The sequence below is a fragment of the Aquarana catesbeiana genome, linkage group LG12 (genome assembly GCF_042186555.1).
Source record: "Aquarana catesbeiana isolate 2022-GZ linkage group LG12, ASM4218655v1, whole genome shotgun sequence".
NCBI lineage: Eukaryota > Metazoa > Chordata > Amphibia > Anura > Ranidae > Aquarana > Aquarana catesbeiana.
The window spans coordinates 55,180,117-55,199,204 of NC_133335.1; the positions used below are offsets into that span (position 1 = coordinate 55,180,117).

The 19,088-nt window shown below is 46.3% G+C and overlaps 1 protein-coding gene across 4 annotated transcripts in view; it reads left to right on the forward strand.

The window, feature by feature from the left end:
- Positions 1 to 19,088, forward strand: part of LOC141114250 (beta-1,4 N-acetylgalactosaminyltransferase 2-like) — a 286,060-nt gene that overhangs the window by 233,405 nt on the left and 33,567 nt on the right. For all 4 annotated transcript variants that reach the window (XM_073607826.1, XM_073607824.1, XM_073607827.1 and 1 more), the window contains one exon: positions 18,803 to 18,990. In XM_073607826.1, the coding sequence (XP_073463927.1) occupies positions 18,803 to 18,990 (188 nt within the window). The remainder of the gene's footprint in view (positions 1 to 18,802; positions 18,991 to 19,088) is intronic.

Consider the following 19,088-nt stretch of genomic DNA (forward strand, 5'->3'; position numbering starts at 1 on the left):
AGCTGGAGGTGATACACACTGCTGAGACACAGACTGGATTGTGCGGCCTGTAGCTGGAGGTGATACACACAATGACTTTAATTTTATCCATGCCACCTCTGGGTCTGGGCCCTAGGCTGATGTCACATTAGTGAAATCATGATAGTAGCACTATGCTCTGCAACAAAATACCCTCCTCATTCCATGTGCCAATCCCAGGCTGGCTGGATGAGTGAGCTGTTATGTTGGATGGCATCCTATGTGTTTTCCTGAAGCACCACGCATATAACCAGGTAAGTATTTACTCTACTCTGCATAGATGTAGCACTGTCCCCATAGGGCTTGCTGAGTGTTGACTTCTTCGGCCTTTCTCCCGTTACCGGCAGCTGGTTGCTAAGGGTTTTTTCCAGTTGGTTACTAGGGGGCGGATTTCCACCTGTCCCACCCTTACTCCTGCTTGCTCGTTACTGAATGACCAATCCAGGATATTTTTTTTTTTTTTTTGGAACTTGGATGGGGGAAGGGATGAGTGGGATATTCCAACTGGAACTATTCACGATGGATAAGAACTGTCACTTGACCTCACCAGATTACTTGTGGAAGCAGTCGCACTGCTTTAACCATACAGCCACATGTATGGAGGAATTAAGTCTTCTTGATCTCACTAGCAGCAGACTTGATGCACTACATTATCTTCAGGATACCCTCTCTAGCATCCCCTTTACTGACACCCATCCACTGACTCTTCTAGCTGAAGGGGGCGGCCCTCACTCGACAGGCTCCAAAGACACAGATCCTTTCTGGTGTCTCCCTTCCAGTCAGCTCTGCAGGACCTCTGGTCTCTTTCTCTCTTTCTCTCCTCACCTAACTCTGAGCACATGTGCCCAGGCTTTAAATCCAGTATCCCAGCATGCAATGCAGCACTTCGCTGCCAATTGCCAGGACTGTAACAAAGCCCCTGCAATCACTTGTCAGGTCCCCTCCCACTGTCCAAAATCCCTCCCATTGGAGCAGTGGGGGACAGTCAGAACAAGCTGAGCTGCACCTGAGCACAATGAGCAGACATAACCAATAGATCCTGCTCTATGTTAGGCAGAGAGCACTCTAAGCTTTACCTGACCATCCTCCTGGTAAGCAGAAAGATCAAAAACTATACACGTCTCTTCTAGCACCTACCTAGGAGGGTGCTACATCCACCTATCACCAAAACAAACCATGTCCTCATTGGCTTCGGGCATCTGCCCCTGCAAAAATACCTGTACAGAATATGCAAGGAGTATCCCACAGATTTAGAAAGGGGGAAAAGGGACGTAACATATGTTCAGGGCCATGAGGCATACCCCATATGTGGCCAGTTAACACAATAAATTACGTAGAAAAATATAGATATCTCCTTTACAAATATTTACATTATTTTTAAAGAGCATTTTTATCAGGTGCACTATATTAGTGCACCCCCCACCAAAAAAAACTGGTTGATGGGGAAATGGCTGAACACCCCTAACTAACGATGCTACATATTACATTTTTTTTTTTTTTTTTTTTTACATGTGTAGCACCCTATAGTTTGGGCAGGGAGCTTCTCACAAATTTACTTGCCCAGAGTAGTTACCCTGATTGATTGATAGAGATCTATTGATTTCTCCCTAAGTTTGGCCTTGTTGCACTTTTCTCTTCTACCACTCCGTGGCCGGGTACTTGGTGGTACTAGATAGGAAAAGGGCAACCCAAGGTCAGGTTATGAGTATATGGGGTATCTCAGCCAATGGGCAGGTGTTTTCTTAAATCCCTTGGTCTGCTGGGAGAACCTATATATTCTGGTGAGGTCAGGTGATCTATGTTCTGTGCCACCTGGACAGCTGCCTGGGTGGACGTGAATCGTACGCCCCGGGGGCTGCTAGGCCGGAGATTGGGGCATCTGGCTGCAAGGCTGTGTGAGGGCCTATCCAGAAGTAAAGAGAGCAGCACAGGGTTGGGATTGCGGCTTGAAATCCAACCAGAAGTGATGGTTCTGCCGGCAGGAGAGTCAGTGGTCTGAGGTACAAGGGAAGCTATCACCACAAAGGGACCAACCACCTTTACCAGGGACCACAGTGAGTAACTGAAGCAAGTACCGGAACCACATTCTCACCAAAAGAGCACGGTGGAGAATCGGGACCCAACCCGCGGAGGAGACTCTTGCTGAGCAGCCTTGTGGGTCAAGCCAGAGACCTCGCTGGGTAGTAGGGGTGAAGCTTGAGCAGTATCTGAAGTGTTAAGCAAGAAACCCAGCAGGGAAGCTGGATGACGCTTGAGGGGATACCACCGCAAACCTTGGAGGAGCCCAAGGGATTCAGAGTCAGTAAATCAGAGGGTCTACTGAGAGACTGGGAGCTCAGTGTTGAACTACAAGAGGCAGTTGTAGTGGAGCTGAAAGGACTGTTACGTTTTGAGTTAGAGACTGTTACCATAGGAGACAGCATTCCTGCATGTGCAGATGTGGCGCCTTGTTTGGGCCTTTTATTGTATGGCTGTCTTCCTATTGAAGTCTCGGAGTCTGCCAATTTAATCTACAACCACCTAAGGGTGTCCTGGCCCTAACCCTCTTTCCCCCAAAAATACAAAAAGGACTGTCAAAAGAAATAAAACCTCTTTTACATCCAAGAAGTGTCTGGTGCCCAATGACTTTCACCATCTTTGCACCCACTATGCCTCACAACCCACTACATATTGAAGGATGTCAGCTATCTTTGGCCTTGGAGGTCCTCATTAGATTGGACAAGGCCGGAGACCTTGCTACATGTGTACTAAATATATACAAATGGATTAAGGACAACCTCCATCGAGGCATGAAGATTTCTTGCAGGCCTGCAAAGAAAAGAAACACAAGTATATAGCATAATTTACCCCATATACTTACAGTGAGACTGTCCTCTCCTCAGAGGCGACCATCTCACTTTACCAATCCCTATCGCTAATCATCACATAGAGATTTCAGATGCATCCAGTCCCCTAAGGGCAACTCTTGACTCGTCGTCCTGTAGTATTCCTGTAATTTGATGAAACAGAACAACATCCAAGTCTGACTAACTGGACACATTTCACATTTGAACCATATGACTATCAATAGACTCAGTCCCACTCAATCATCAGGGTACTGACGCTTGTCTATCCTAGTCAGACCTACAAGTTAGGATGAAGAGGTGCGAAGTCCAGCTGACTGATGCCTGCAGTGTCCCTTCCTCTGCAGCACCGAGGCAACACAACCTCTCCTGGTGGTCTGCTGTTATTGCTGGAGCCTGAGCAATAGCTGGCCTGCTTGTCAGTGTTTGTAGAAACTCATCAAGGGAGCCCTTTCTCTCTGGCACTCTCCTTCTCTGAAGAGAAAATTAGCCACTACCCCCTTTTTCACAGGGTAGCAACTTGCACACAATACACGGACCTACTGGCCCAAAGGTATCTTCGCAAAGTGTCCTTGCTGAATGAAGTATCTTTGCAAAGTGTCCTTTCTCTTTTTCTTTTCCACACAGCACTTGAGCGAACAAGGGCCTTTTTGCCCAACAATCTTCACAAAATATCTTTATCAAGGTATCTTCGCAAAGTGTCTTTTGTGAACTAGGGGTTTACCCCCTCTAGGTAGCAGCCCCTGGTTTTGACAGGAGGAATCCTCTGTTGCAAAAGGATTTTCCTCCCAGTTGATGAAACATTGGTAGTTTCAGTAGTTCCCTCCTTCATTTGCAAGGATAGATGGGAAGGGGAAACTTGGAGAAACCTTTAACCCTGTGAACAATTGGCCAACTGTGGCAACTCCAGCTCAACAGCCCCTTTACAAAAACAGTCCTTGACTCTGGCTCAGACTTGGCATACCTCATTAGTATTGCTGGGGCCACCCCATGTCAATGATCCCTGCCTCCTCTTCACTAGACAAACTGGAGGACTTCCACTTCTGGATCCATTGAAGCCCCTCTGCCTCTTTAAGAGCTAAACTTTTGGTTGCTGCGACTGTCACTGATGTACCCTGTGGCTGTGACTCAGCCTTCATGACTTGCAGGCATTGCACCTCTGATACATGGGTCTCCCTGGTCTGGGAGATGGTGGTGCACCACTGGTCCAGGCCTCAGCGGTGTTCTCTGCACTCCCCGTCCTCTCCCAAATGGAATAGCCACTATGGGTGTCAGTATCTCTGAAGTGGTTCCTACTTCCCAGTTCACATACAGCCTTCTGGACCGGAAATCACTCCGCTCTAATCGCAGCAACATGTCACCGCAGTGCCCACACGACTCCATGCCTGCAGCCTCAGATACATTCAGGCACTTGTTGCATACCAGCCCAAGATGCTCAGTGTCTTTCACTGCACAGTGCCAGTCCTCCTTTGGGCATTAATCGGACCCCTGTATCCCACAGGGTTGGATTCTGAGACTCAGTCTGCTCCGCAGGCTCTCCGCCAACACATGCAATAGCATCCGCGCTTCGGCTCACTCCGGTACCCACCATCTTGCTACTCCCCTCATGTGTCTCCTCTGCAGATACACCTGAAGGCGGAAGTGACATTGTAGCTCTCTTCCCTTCCTCTGATTGGTGGCCCGCAACTGTCGACTCCGTCCACAGCCCCAAACTAGCTGACTCTCTGGCGGTGGCTCATCCTGCTTGGCAGATCTCTTTGGCACGCTCTCTCCCATGTGGTACAGTAACCCCTTCACTGCTGCCATCACACTGCCCAGCTTACATGAATGGTACTATAATGCAGACTGTGTTCCCTGCCACGAACACACACTCATCTGCCAACATTTGAGCTCTGGCTGCATTCTCTTGTTCACATGCCAGCCGACTCTCACTGCTGCTGGAAACTGTCCCGCTGTTGCTAGCTGCATGGCAGACATCTCCCTTCCCAGCACATATACAGACACAACCCCCGATCCCTACGTCCCGGGTTGCTGCTTTCCTGAACACAACTTGAAAGCACACATGCACCGATTTAATGTGAAGCAGACATAACTTCCCTCCACAGGGCAACACCTCCTTCTTTCACTGACAATCCAGGACTTTACTTGAGACGACATAGCATTGCTTAGGTACATACTCAGCCGTTGCCGGTAGCAACCACTGCTGTACCTCAGACACCCCGGACAACACCCCCAAATGTAGCACTGTCCCCAGGGCCACCATCAGGGGGGTACAGGCATTACACCTGTAAGGGGCCCGCCTGTCTCCAGGGGCCCGACTGTCTCCCCCCCGACAATCAGTGTGTTGCAGTTGAGCCGAGCAGAGAAAAAAGAGATCACAAAACTTCGCTAGCACAGGAGAAGGAGTGTAAACATGAAGAGAACAGTTTCGCTACCGCCAGCGGCAGAACCCCCCTGCTTATTGGCTGGCAGCATGGAGGGTAAGTCGCAATTTAATGTGCTGACTGTGCCCCCATGTGCTGTTTATCTCCTTCTTCTTTAGTGGGACACCCTAAGACCCCTTTCACACTGTGCCGCCACCGTCATCAGCGATAAGGCAGTGCTATTTTTAGCGCTGCTTTACCGTCGTTTTAGCAGCGCTATTCGGCCGATAGCGGGGCTGTTTTAACCCCCCGCTAGCGGCCGAAAAGGGGCAAAATCCCCAGTGGCATTTTGCTGGCGGTATGACAGCTCTGCCCCATTGATTTCAATGGGGATGAGCGGTGGAGGAGCGGTGAGTTCACCACTCCTTCACCACTCCAAAGAAGCTGCTGGCAGGACTTTTTTCTGATGCCCTGCCAGTGCACCGCTCCAGTGTAAAAGCCCTCGGGCTTTCATACTGGAGTGAATGGAGCCGCTTTTTTCAGGCGCTATTTTTAGCACTGTAGCGCCTGAAAAATGCCTGCAGTGTGAAAGGGGTCTTATGCTGACTAGGTGTAAGAGTGTTAAAATAAAAGTGGGTGCACCGAAGAACTCGGTGGGATAGTCAGTGGGCCGATTCAGTGGGACGACCAGTGGGCCCTGGAGAATGTTGGGGGTCGGGCCCCGGGGGGGCCCAGGCCTAAAGTTGTATAAGGGGCTCCAAAATTTCTGATTTCTGATGGCTGCCCTGACTGTCCCCATAGGACTTGCTGAGTGTTGACTTCTGAGGCCTCTCTCCTGTTACCAGCAGCTGGTTGGTAAGGGTTCCCACTTGGTTGCTAGGGGGGGTTTCCACTTGTCCCACCCTTACTCCCGCTTGCTCGTTACTCGTCATTAGGGATGAGCTTCAAGTTCGAGTCGAACCCATGTTCGACTCGAACATCGCCTGTTCGACCGTTCGTCAAATTGCGAACGTTAAATTCGAGTGGCGCGTCACGGCCCATAATTCACTGCGGCATCGCAGTGCATTGCTGGCTGATGATTGGCCAAGCATGCACTATGACCCGCATGCTTGGCCAATCATAGCACCGTCTGTACAGAGAGCCGTGGTGGCTTTGGCTAATTATGGCTCAGGGGGTTTAGCACACGCCCCACACTATATAAGGCCGCCTACGTGGCGGCCTTGTGTAGTGTGTTGCGACAGAGAGAGAGAGACAGTGTCATTTGATTTTAAGTTAGAGTAGGCAGGCGAGTCAGTTAGCTGCACTTAGTGTATTGTGTGTGTGTGTGTGTGTGTGTGTGTATATATAATATGCATCCTAGGTGGTGTGTGGAGAGAGAGAGCGAGAGAGAATATACACTGTATTCAGTTTAGCTAGATCAGTTCCTGTTATTCTCTTCCTACTAACAGGCAGGTGTTTTTACAGTATTTACAGTTAGTTTACTGTGTCCTCTGCACAGTGTGCACCTGAAGCTACCTGAAGACAATTGCTGGTGTTCTCATACTAATAATACTACAGGCAGGCAGTTGATTCTGCTAGCTGCAGTATCAGAGTGTGTGTGTGTGTGTGTGTGTGTGTGTGTGTGTGTGTGTGTGTGTGTGTATATATGTGTGTGTGTGTGTGTGTATGATATAGATATATATATATATATATATATATATATATATATATATATATATATATATATATATACATATATATACATATATACATCCCAGCTTTGTGCAGGTACATCTCACTGCAGGCCATTAGTATGTCTGGAAGGCCAACAAGGAGAGGCAGACAGTCACAAGCCAATAAAAGAGGGCAAGCAGGCTCTGTGTCTAGACAGTGCTGGTCGTGGAGACGGTGCATCCTTATCAGCACGTGGCCGTGGGACACGCTTTTCCTTTTTTACAGCAGCTGGCCGTGTTGAGCCGTAACATATGGAAGACTTGAGTGGATGACCAAGCCATCCTTATCCTCCTCATCCTCTCTCACCCCCGCTCAGGGTACTTTGTCTGGCAAAGCAGCTGTCAACGCGGCCTCTTCCCTCGGCTCAATGGCATCAGTCACTCCTTCCCTAGCCCCACCATGTCCTCCTGAGGCGTCCCCCGTACTGTTTGACCACAGCATTGGGTACATGCTCCAGGAGGATGCCCAGCGTTTTGAAGGCAACGATGATGGTACCCAGCTAGAGGAAGGCAGTAACGTGAGCCCAGAGAGAGGGGGTGCCCAAGAAGGACAGCAATCTGGCAGTCATGTTCCCCCAGCTGTAGCATACTGCCAGGTTTGCTCCAGTGATGAGGAGGGAGGGGATGATGAGGTCACTGACTCCACGTGGGTGCCTGATAGTCGAGAGAAGTAGGAGGAGGAGAAGGAGGCACATTTCCAACAAGGCAGGATGCCCTCCAGGGGCCAGCTTAAGGGCAGCACACTGACTGTATCACACCGCAGAGCTCCGCATGTGCAGAGCGCTGCTGTCTCTGCACGTTATTCCAAAAGTTCTTTGGTGTGGGCCTTTTTTGAGATGAGTGAATCAGATTCCACCGCTGCTATTTGCAACATATGTCTCAAGCGTATCTCGCGTGGCCAAAACATCTCCCTCTTGGGCACCACACGCTTGACCAGACATATGTCGACCTGCCATACAGTTCGTTGGCAAGTGTACCTAAAAGACCCACACCAAAGAACAAAGCGGACCTCTCCTTGCTCCTCATCAACTGGGATCTCCAACCTCACTATACCTTCAGTCCTCTCTGAAACCTGCACTGAGAGGAATGAAGGTGTAGAATTGGGTGTGTCACAGCCAAGTACTTGTGAGCAATCTCCTATCGGTACACTGATGTCAGATTGCACCAGGCAAATTTCCCTGCCCCAGCTGCTGCACCGCTGAAAGAAGTTCGCTCCCAGGCCTTCCACATGTCCAGCGGTTGAATGCTAGCTTGGATAAATTGCTAGCACTTCAACTGCTGCCTTTTCAGTTGGTAGACTCTGCCCCGTTCCATGAGTTTGTGGAATGTGCGGTTCCTCAGTGGCAGGTTCCCAAACACCACTTTTTCTCACAGAAGGCGATTCCGGCTCTCTACCGGCATGTGGAAGGCAATGTCTTGGCCTCGCTGGACAGGGCGGTCAGTGGTAAGGTGCATATTACCACTGACTCATGGTCCAGCAGGCATGGTCAGGGACGTTATCTATCTTTCACCACTGCACTGGGTGACTCTTCTGGCAACTGGGAAGGATGCAGGACAGGGTGCAGTAGTAATGGAGGTTGTTCCGCCACCACGCCTCAAATTCTACTAGTGGTGATTCTGCCACACCTCTCTCCACCCCCTCTTCTTCTCTCTTCATGGCCTCTTCCTGTGCTGATTTGTCCTCGGAACCAGCGATGCTCCATAGGCGTTAAAAGGGCTATGCAAGCACGCAGGCAAAAAGATGCCATGCAGTGCTTGAGCTGGTGTGCTTGGGGGACAGAAGCCACACTGGGGCAGAGATTCTGTCAGCTCTGCAGGGGCGGGTTCAGAGGTGGTTGACGCCACACCAGCTTAAGCTAGGTATGGTGGTTTGCTACAATGGCACCAACCTCCTCTCCGCCCTCCGACAGGGACAACTGACCCATGTGCCCTGTTTGGCTCACGTCCTTAACTTAGTGGTGCAGCAGTTCTTGGGTAGGTACCCGGGCTTGCAGGATGTCCTGAGGGAGGCCAGGAAAGTCTCTGTGCATTTCCACAGGTCATATAATGCCAGTGCTTGGCTGGCTGACCTCCAAAAGAAATTTAACCTGCCCAAGAACCGCCTAATCTGTGAAATGCCCACCAGGTGGAACTCAATGTTGGCCATGCTGCAGTGGCTGCACACACAGCAGAGGGCCATCAATGAGTACCTATGCGACTATGGCACCAGGACCGGGACAGGGGAGCTTGTTTTTATTTTTTCCCCATGCCAGTGGGCTATGATCAGGGATGCATTCACTGTCCTGTCACCATTTGAGGAGGCCACAAGGATGGTGAGCAGTGACAGTGCATGCATCAGTGACACTGTCCCTCTTGTCCACCTGTTGGAGCACACGCTGTGTGGAATAATGGACAGGGCACTTGAGGCTGAACAGAGGCCCCCTTTATCCAGTGTTCCTGCGTGCCCGCCGATCACACAGGAAGAGGAGGAGGATTGTGTCAGCATGTAGGTGGAGCCTGGCACTCAGCATCAGCAGCAGTCTAAAGGGATCATTTACAGTCCAAAGAAACCCATGGACTTGTATGTGGCTGGGAGGAGGTGGCTGCGGATCATGTCGTCCTTAGTGACCCAGAGGACCCAGTGACCCAGAGGACTCTGGACCGAATGCCTCAGCAAACCTACGCTGCATGGCCTCCCTGATCCTGCAAAGCCTGCGGAAGGATCCTCGTATTCGTGGTATCAAGGTTGCAGACCTTATCTTGCCATCGCAGAGGGAACAGAGGGTGAAACATCTTCAGGAGGCCTTGCAGAAAGGTTTGTGCAATGTGTTTCCAGAGCCTGGGAGGTTATAATTTCCTGGTCCTCCTGGACAACGTGTTGCTGAGGCTTCGATCAGTCACAGAAGGAGCGGTGGAGAAGGTGGCCGTCTGACCGATGCGATCAGACAATTTTTTAGTCCGCAGCCCCAAGGTCTGATTGGTTCCAGCAACCATCGCCAGTGTCTGTTTCACATGGTGCAGGATTACCTAGGGGCAAGATCAGACTTGGACACCTTTCCCACCGAAAATCCTCTGGGTTACTGGGTCTTGATGATGGATCACTGGCCAGAGCTTGCACAGTGTGCAATTGAGCTACTGGCCTGTCCTGCATCCAGCGTTCTTTCGGAACGCACATTCAGTGCTGCTGGAGGCTTTGTAACCGATCACAGGGTGCGCCTGTCCACCGAATCGGTCGATCGGCTGACCTTCATAAAAATCAATCAGTCTTGGATCACCAGCTACTAAGCACCTGATGCTGATGTAACCAATTGATTTTTTTTTTTAATGTGAGATCCCTTCAAGGCTGTCTGTGCTGGTGTTGAGTGACTATCCTGTTATGCTGAGTGACAATCCTCTTCCTCCTCAATTTTCATGCTGATAGCTTGTAAGAACATTTTTGGTTCTGGGCACCGCCACCAGTGGCCGAGGCCCAATTTTTCTGCCCCTGTTTAACAGGGGCGTGTAATTACAATTTTTGATGCAATACTTTGCAGCAGGGCTCATTCCTGCGCTCCATCTATAGTATCTGTGAGGGGTTGCAGTGTTGTGGCACCAGTGCCTAAGGCCCACATTTTCAGCCCCTGTTCAACAGGGACATGTAATTACAATTCTTGATCTAATATTTCACAGCAGGGCCCATTCCTGCACCCACCAAGAGTAACTGTGAGGGCTTACAGTGTTGTGGCAACACCAACACCTAAGGCCCAAATTTCTGCAGAGCATATAGGGCAGGCCCCTACTTTCAAACATCCAACTTACAAACGACTCCTACTTGCAAATGGAAAGAGACAACAGGAAGTGAGATGAAATCTACCCATAGGAAGGGAAATTCTCTCTTCACTGATGCTTTATCACCAATTCTTGTTTCACTAAAAACCCCAAATTTTCAAAAAACATTTGTCATTGGGACAGAAAGTGAGGTGAAATCTTCTGAAGAGGTGCACAGACAGCAAAACAAATGTTACAGGGGTGATAACCCTTCTCTATGTTTTCCAAAAAGCTTAAAAATAGATTTTTTGGCTGGAGCTACACTTTAAAATGTACCAATTCAAAATTACAAACAGATTCTACTTAACAACAAACCTACAGTCCCTGTCTTGTTTGCACCACCTGTATACTGCTGTTCAGAGTATATAGGGCCTAGGGCCCCCACGCCTTTCTTTTTTTTAATCTGGGTGCGGGGTTCCCCTTAACCACTTAAGGACCAGCCTCGTTTTGGAATTTAGGTGTTTACATGTTTAAAACAGTTTTTTTTTGCTAAAAAATTACTTAGAACCCCCAAACATTATATATTGTTTTTTTCTAACACCCTAGAGAATAAAATGCCAGTCATTGCAATACTTTTTTTTCACACCAGATTTGCGCATCGGTCTTACAAGTGCGCTTTTTTTGGAAAAAATTCACTTTTTTGAATTAAAAAAAAAAAAAAGACAACAGTAAAGTTAGCCCAATTTTTTTTTTTATATTCTGAAAGATAATGTTACGCCGAGTAAATTGATACCCAACATGTCACGCTTCAAAATTGCGCCCGCTCGTGCACTGGCGTCAAACTTTTACCCTCAAAAATCTCCATAGGTAACATTTAAAAAAATTCTACAGGTTGCATGTTTTGTGTTAGAGGAGGTCTAGGGCTAGAATTATTGCTCTCGCTCTAACGATTGCGGCGATAGCTCACATGTGTGGTTTGACCACCGTTTTCATATGCGGGCGCTACTCACGTACGTTCTGCACGCGAGCTTGTCGGGACGGGGGGGGGGGGGGTTTAAAATTTTTTTTTTTTTTTCTTATTTAGTTTACATGATTTTATTTATTTTTACACTGTTTGAAAAAAAAAAAACTGTGTCACTTTTATTCCTATTACAAGGAATGTAAACATCCCTTGTAATAGAAAAAAGCATGACAGGACCTCTTAAATATGAGATCTGGGGTCAAAAAAACCTCAGATCTCATATTTACACTAAAATGCAATAAAAAAAAAAAAGTAATTAAAAAAAAAAATGGCATTGAAAAAAAATGTGCCTTCAAGATGGCATTTTGGGCGGAAGTGACATTTTGATGTCGCTTCTGCCCTGCAGTATCATGGAGACGAGTGGGCGCCATCTTCCCCTCACTCGTCTCCAGGCACAAGGGGGCAGACGCGATCACCTCCGCCGCTACCGACGGCCCCGGTAAGCGGCGGAGGGCACCGGAGCGCGGCGGGAGGCCCTCTCCCGCCACCGATGAAAGTGATCTTGCGGCGAATCCACCGCAGAGACCACTTTTATCTGAAAGCCGACCGCCGCACGAAAACGGGGATACCGGGGTTATGGCAGCTAGCTGCTGCCATAACAACGATATCCGCCACCAAACTTAGGACGTACTTGCGGTCGGCAAGTGGTTAATATCCATACAAGACCCAAAGGGCCTGGTAATGGACTGGGGGGTACCCATGCCGCTTGTCTCACTGATTTTCATCCATATTGCCGGGACCCGACATTACATTAAAGCTGCAAGCAGTTTTAAATGACTTTTATTCCTTTAAAAATGTAATTTTGTGCAGGGACCGTTCTAAGCACGGGAAACATGCGCCACTTTACAGGCATAGTATAGACACCCCCAAGGTCCGATATTTAAAGGAATATTAAAGGAATATTTTAGGAATATTTAAAAACGGACATTTTTAAAACTTTATTTTGCATTGATACATGTGCCCTGGGGCAGGACCCAGGCCCCCAAACCCTTTTTAGGACAATAACTTGCATATTAGCCTTTAAAATTAGCACTTTTGATTTTGAACGTTCGACTCCCATAGATTTTAATGAGGTTCTAAAGTTTGCGCGAACTTTTGGTCCGTTCGCAGGTTCTGGTGCAACCCGAACCGGGGGGTGTTCAGCTCATCCCTACTCGTTACTAATATTGAATCTTGCACAACTGCCTGCAGCTTTATAGCACTTTTCCAGTTACAACATCAAACAAGTATGTTAGAAGCAATCCATTACATATTTTCTATTAGATGGCATAAGCCAAATTTACAAAACCCAAATCATTTGCCATTTCGGATCAGCTGTTTCCACTTGGTCAGGATCTAGGTGATATGGAGGAATAGGAGCTTTCACCACCTCTGGTGGTAATGGTAAACTTGTAGATGGAAGCCGGGCACCTCTCAAACTCCGCAGATAGAACTTGTAAATCTCCCGTGACAACATAAAATACAAAGAAAAGATCTAGTGCTCTCTGTATAACTTGCAACTGGTATCATTTATTAAAAGACAGGTACTCACATCTATAGCACTTAATCCAAGTGCTAGGATAAAAAGCGTAAAAAGACTGGTAACAGCAAAGCTGGTAAGGTGGCTGTAGTGACATTCAGGGGAACTCCCGCACGCGTATCGTCCATAGGACTTCCTCAGCGGTAATGGAGTTCCATGATGCCACTGTGTCTTATATAAATAGCCCCTTAACACAATCATCTGTGTAATTAGAAAAACGAGCGGTAAGCATCCAATCAGGATGCACCACTCAAAAGGAGGAAGTGTACATCTGGTGTGGTTACCATAGTGATCCCTAGAGCACGTCATGCGGCGAGGGACATACATGATAATCCAACTATGTGATTGGAGAAAAACGAGCGGTAAGCATCCAATCGGAGCGTACCGCTCGAACGTGGGAGGTGTTTGATAGGCTGTGGCTCCATAGTGATCACTACGCCGCGACGGCGGATCACGTGGCCGTCCGCCTCGGAGGGTACCTCCCACCTCGAACAGGAATAAACTAAACCTGAAGGATGTTTACCTATTGCCATGGAGATCCGGCGTCGCGTCCACACGGCGGCCGGTCACACGCCAGTCTGCGTCACAACATACCGCCCTCCTGGGGCGGAGGAAACATGCAGCCTCAAGCGTGTGTGGTTGTCACAGCAACCAAAGGAAGGCTGGACACACACCACGTCGCTATTGCTAATCTAATGTCATTCAAAATAAATTTGAAGCGTAACAAGACATACAGGTAACCAACCTACATAATAGAAGGGGTCACCCTGGGAACCAACCTGGCTTGAGACTCCCTATAACTAAGAGATCAACATTAATGCCTGCAAAGTCTGTGGTCCCCCATGGTCACCCAAAAACCAGCATCATGTATGAATATTAGACCTCAAAGTTGTAGCCAGATGAAGACTAAAATATAATAAAGTAATGGTCCCAAAAATAGTCAAAATAAAAATAAACAGGTGTCAATCGCAGACAACCTTCATTAAAAAGTGTATTATTAAAATAAGTTAGTCACTACAGCCACCTTTTACAATCGCCCAAATAATACACAAACACCAATTACATTAAACAACACATAACACATAAAGTTAAAGGTGGATAAAAAAAAAAAAGAGAGAAAAAAAGAAACTACCGGTCAGAAATAAAACAATTCAAATCAAACTCGACATTGAGCCCCGTAGGTACTCCCACATGTGTTTCATATACCCAGAAAGACTCTCGGCGGCTCAATTGTCTTATAAAATTGCCGCCCCTCCAATGGGGTGTTACTTTTTCAACTCCCCAGAACTTTAGTTTAACTGGACTGCGTTTATGAAAGAGTTTAAAATGTTTGGAGACATTGTGGGAATCCAGGCCTTTTTTAATATTGGTGATATGTTCGCCAATACGAATATGCAGGGACCTAGATGTTCTTCCCACATATTGTAGGCCACATTCGCATTCCATGATATACACCACTCCTGTTGTCGAACACGTAATGAAATCCCTAATCTGATAAACCTTTTTAGTGGCTGTGGCTATAAACGCTTTACGTTTTTTAATATTGCCCTTGGTTTGTTTACATGGTGGGCATCGCCCACAGGCATAGAAGCCTGTCATAATGTTCGAAATCCTGTTGACAAATGTGAGTGGTGGGTCAATTTCCCCCCGGGGCCAATTTATCTCTTAAGGACGGTGCCCTCTTATAAACAAACTGGGGGTGTTCTGGGAGTACAGGGCCCAAAGTTTTGTCCTGTTTGAGAATGGGCCAATATTTACGGACTATTTTTTCAAATTTTTTATATTGAACATTGTAGTCCAAGATAATTCTAATATTACCTGTACCATCTTGTTTGACCTTAGGGCCATTGGATACCAATGTCTTTCTCTCTAAAGCTCGAACAGCCTCAATATGTTTATCAATATCGGTTTTGTTATAACCCTTTTGGACAAAACGGGCAGATAAAACCTCAGATTGTTCAAGGTAGTGATGCTCATGCGTACAGTTCCGCCTTATGCGTACAAATTGCCCCTTGGGAATGTTACACAACCATTGAAGATGGTGACAACTCCCAAAGGGTATGTACGCATTGCGGTCCGTGGGCTTAAAATGATTTTTTAAGTCCAACTGATTGTCTTTCAAAAAAATGTCTAGATCCAAAAAAGTGACATGAACTTTATCTATATTCCAGGAGAGAACAATATTTCTATTGTTCTCATCGAGTTTCTGCATAAAGGCATACAAGTTAGATCTATTTCTGTCCCACACCATAATAATGTCGTCAATATAACGTTGGTAACATAAGAGTTCAGGGGGTGTGTTCTTATAAATAACCTCTTCCTCCCAGTGTGCCATGAACAGATTGGCAACACTGGGAGCAAAGCGGGCGCCCATCGCAACACCCCTGGTTTGAAGAAAAAAACGTTTATTATACCAAAAATAAATTTTGGATAAGCAAAACTTTAAACAATCTAAGATATAGTTTTTGTGTCTTCTGGTAAGATCCGATGTTCCAAAAGCCCATCGAACTGATGCTAACGCATCTTCATGACTGATAATCGTATAGAGGGAACTAACGTCCGCCGTTATTAACAGACAAGAAGAGGAAAAAGAGAGGGCTTCTAAAGTTTGGATGATGTGTTTAGTATCCTTAATAAAGGAACGGGTTCCCATAACTAAGGGTTGCAAAAAAAAGTCAATGTATTGACCCAGTCTCGAAGAGACTGAGTCTATACCATTGACTATAGGGCAGCCAGGTGGATTGGTACTGTTTTTGTGTATTTTAGGTAAACAATAAATGATAGGGGTACGGCAAAAAAATGGATCTAGATACGAAGCTTCTTTAGTATTGAGGACTCCAATATGTTTGCCTCTTTCTACAAGAAAGTGTAACTCCTCTTTATACTCAAACATCGGGTCTTTGCTGAGTAAAATGTAGGTGCTATAATCATTAAGCATGTTCTCCATTACGTTGTTATAATAGGTTTTACTCAGAACAACCAGGCCACCCCCCTTATCCGCTGGGCGTATTACGAGATCCTTCCGTTCTAGGAGTGACTCGATGCCCTTTTTGATAAATATTGGGTCTTGTGCCTTCCGGATCTTAAGTGTATCGAGATCTCTAGTCACCATGTTTTTGAAAACTTCCAAAAACTTAGTGTCGCGATTAGGGGGATTAAAGACTGATTTGTTACGGAGAGACGAATGGGTACCCAATGGTTTAGAATTGTTTGATAAAGTACGTGTTAAAGGGTTAGAGAGATGGTACTTCTTGATATTCAAACTTCTAATGAATTTTTGTAAACCTATATAGGTCTGAAATTTATTTAAGTTGCGAATGGGGGCATATTTGAGGCCCTTATCTAGAACCTTAATCTCATCCTCACTTAAGGGAGAGCCACTCAGGTTATAGATACCGGCCCCTATTGTGGTCTGACTCTTTTGAGTTCGCCTGCCTCCTCTCCTTCCTCTAAGAGTTTTCTTTTCCTTGGACCGTTGTCCAGATTGGCAGGTGGCGGAGCAGCGTTCCACCCTCCCCCTGGGTTGGGTGGGATGGACGGAGCTCCCCTCCCCATCCCCCTCTGAGTCCTGTGAAAATCCCCTCCTCTTCTAGGTCCAGAGCTCTGTAATGGTGCAAACCTATTCTGGGTGTGCACCATATGTCCATAAGATTGAACTTCTCTCCCTCTATTATGAGGGGTATTTGAAGAGTTAGTAGAATACTGATTATAAGGACGATTATCATTAGGTCCCCAATTCCGGTCATTACCTTGATGATAAGAATCCTGATGATAGTAAACATCATCGTTTGTATGGGGTGGGTTCCAAGGGTACTGCCTGAATGGAGACTCGTATAAATCGCGCCTTGTACCCCTACCCTTTTTGTTCTTACCTCTCTTGTTATGTACAGTTTTAAATTGATTACCACGAGAGGGGGTTAGGGTATTGGTATAATCGCACTGATCATAGTGGACAATCCCCTCCTCTGGGTGGTTATCAAGAGGAGTTTGAGGGGGTTCTAGGGTAGTGGGACGCAACACTGGCGGATTAGTAGAGGCGTCACCAGGTTTAATCTGCCATTTATAAATAATCCCTCTCCCAAAATCATCTGCATCTCTTATATATTTTTTCTTCTTTTTATTTTGGGTTTCGTAATCCCATTTTATGAGCTTATTTTTCAACTCCGCTGAAAGTCTAAGAAATTCTTCAGACTCTTTATGGGACTCAACGGAACTCTTGAGTTCTGCAATCTGAGACTCAAGAAGAGTCATTTTCCGCCGTTTACGATATAGCAGAAAATCAATTAATTCGAGGCCTTTGTTGGTAAAAAAATCCCCCCATTCCTTCATAGAGTAATCATCCATAAGGCCATCATTGGGAGGTACCTCCCATCTGAGTCTCCTGGGGATCAGCTTCGCAGTGAGATATTGTTCAAACGTGACTATGTCCCACCAAGTTTTTACTTTTTTCTCAAACAGATACCCTAGTTTCCTGAACCCGAGAGATAAGGTATTAACCTCCTCCGGATTATGGTGATTAGAAAAAATCTCTCCCAGTTTAATTTCTCTTTTTTCTATGTATTGAAAGATCTCCATTAGTAATGCTGCTAGGCTGATATATATTATACAAGCAGGTAACCAATCAAAAACAAACAGTCAGCGCAAAACTCAATGACTACTAACAGCAGCTGAACACTAAAGGCAAATATATAAACCCTTTTAAACTAAGTATACTGAACAGTGCAGCGCTAGATTAATAAACAACTAAAAACAATCTATGGATGAAAAGTCCATAAGCTCGTATGTAAAAACACACATGTAGATGGAAAGACACACAGACGTCAGCGGTGATAAAGGGTGCTTCATGCAAAAGTCTGAGGTGCTCCTAGGTCCGTGCTCACACCATTTGTTTAGCCAAACTGCTCACCTTGCATAATAGACCCCTGAGCTAACAGGAAGGTCATAGGAGCTTTCACCACCTCTGGTGGTAATGGTAAACTTGTAGATGGAAGCCGGGCACCTCTCAAACTCCGCAGATAGAACTTGTAAATCTCCCGTGACAACATAAAATACAAAGAAAAGATCTAGTGCTCTCTGTATAACTTGTTTTTGATTGTTTTGAGTGATATGGAGGAATGCCCATTACAGAGAAAAGAAGCCCCAGAGGGGGCCACATAACATAGCCAGACTGCACTCTCTTCTAGTCTCCATCACCACAGTACCTTAAGCATTACTCTTCCCTATATATGGGAACTGCCAGTAGGGAAGAACAGGAAGTGTATTGTGTGTAGGATTGCCAGGTGAAGATGAAAGGGGGAAAAAAATACACTTCATCTAAGGACTAATAATCTACAATGTATTATGGCTTTGTTTGGGGATCTAGGTGTATTTTGAGACAAAAATTAGACATTCGTCCACCCATCCCCAAAAATGTAAAGTCTTACACCGCATCCTGTACAATATATTCTGACGTGCACACTACAGGTATTTGACCTAAGAAAAGTCTGAATTGGCTTGCTCCTACTTGACCCCAGGCAGAAATAAACCAAAATGATGATGATATGCAGTATGTGCTGACATGACTTTTCAGGTATCTCATGTTTTATATATTTTATTTGTAGATGGAAATATTAGCTCCTTGGTGACAATCACCACAAAGACCTTTCTGCGCTATGATAAATTACGGGAGTTGCTAAGAAGTATACGTCTGTATTACCCTGACATAAAGGTCATCGTGGCTGATGACAATGAAAAGCCAGAGAAAATTGAAGATCCAAATGTAGACCAGTACATTATGCCATATGCTAAGGTATAGCCCATTTTCTATGACTTAGGGATGTAACAGAGGTTTTTTTTGTTATATAGCTTTGTCCTTGTTGTAAGCAGGGGGAAGTACTGCCCTCTGCT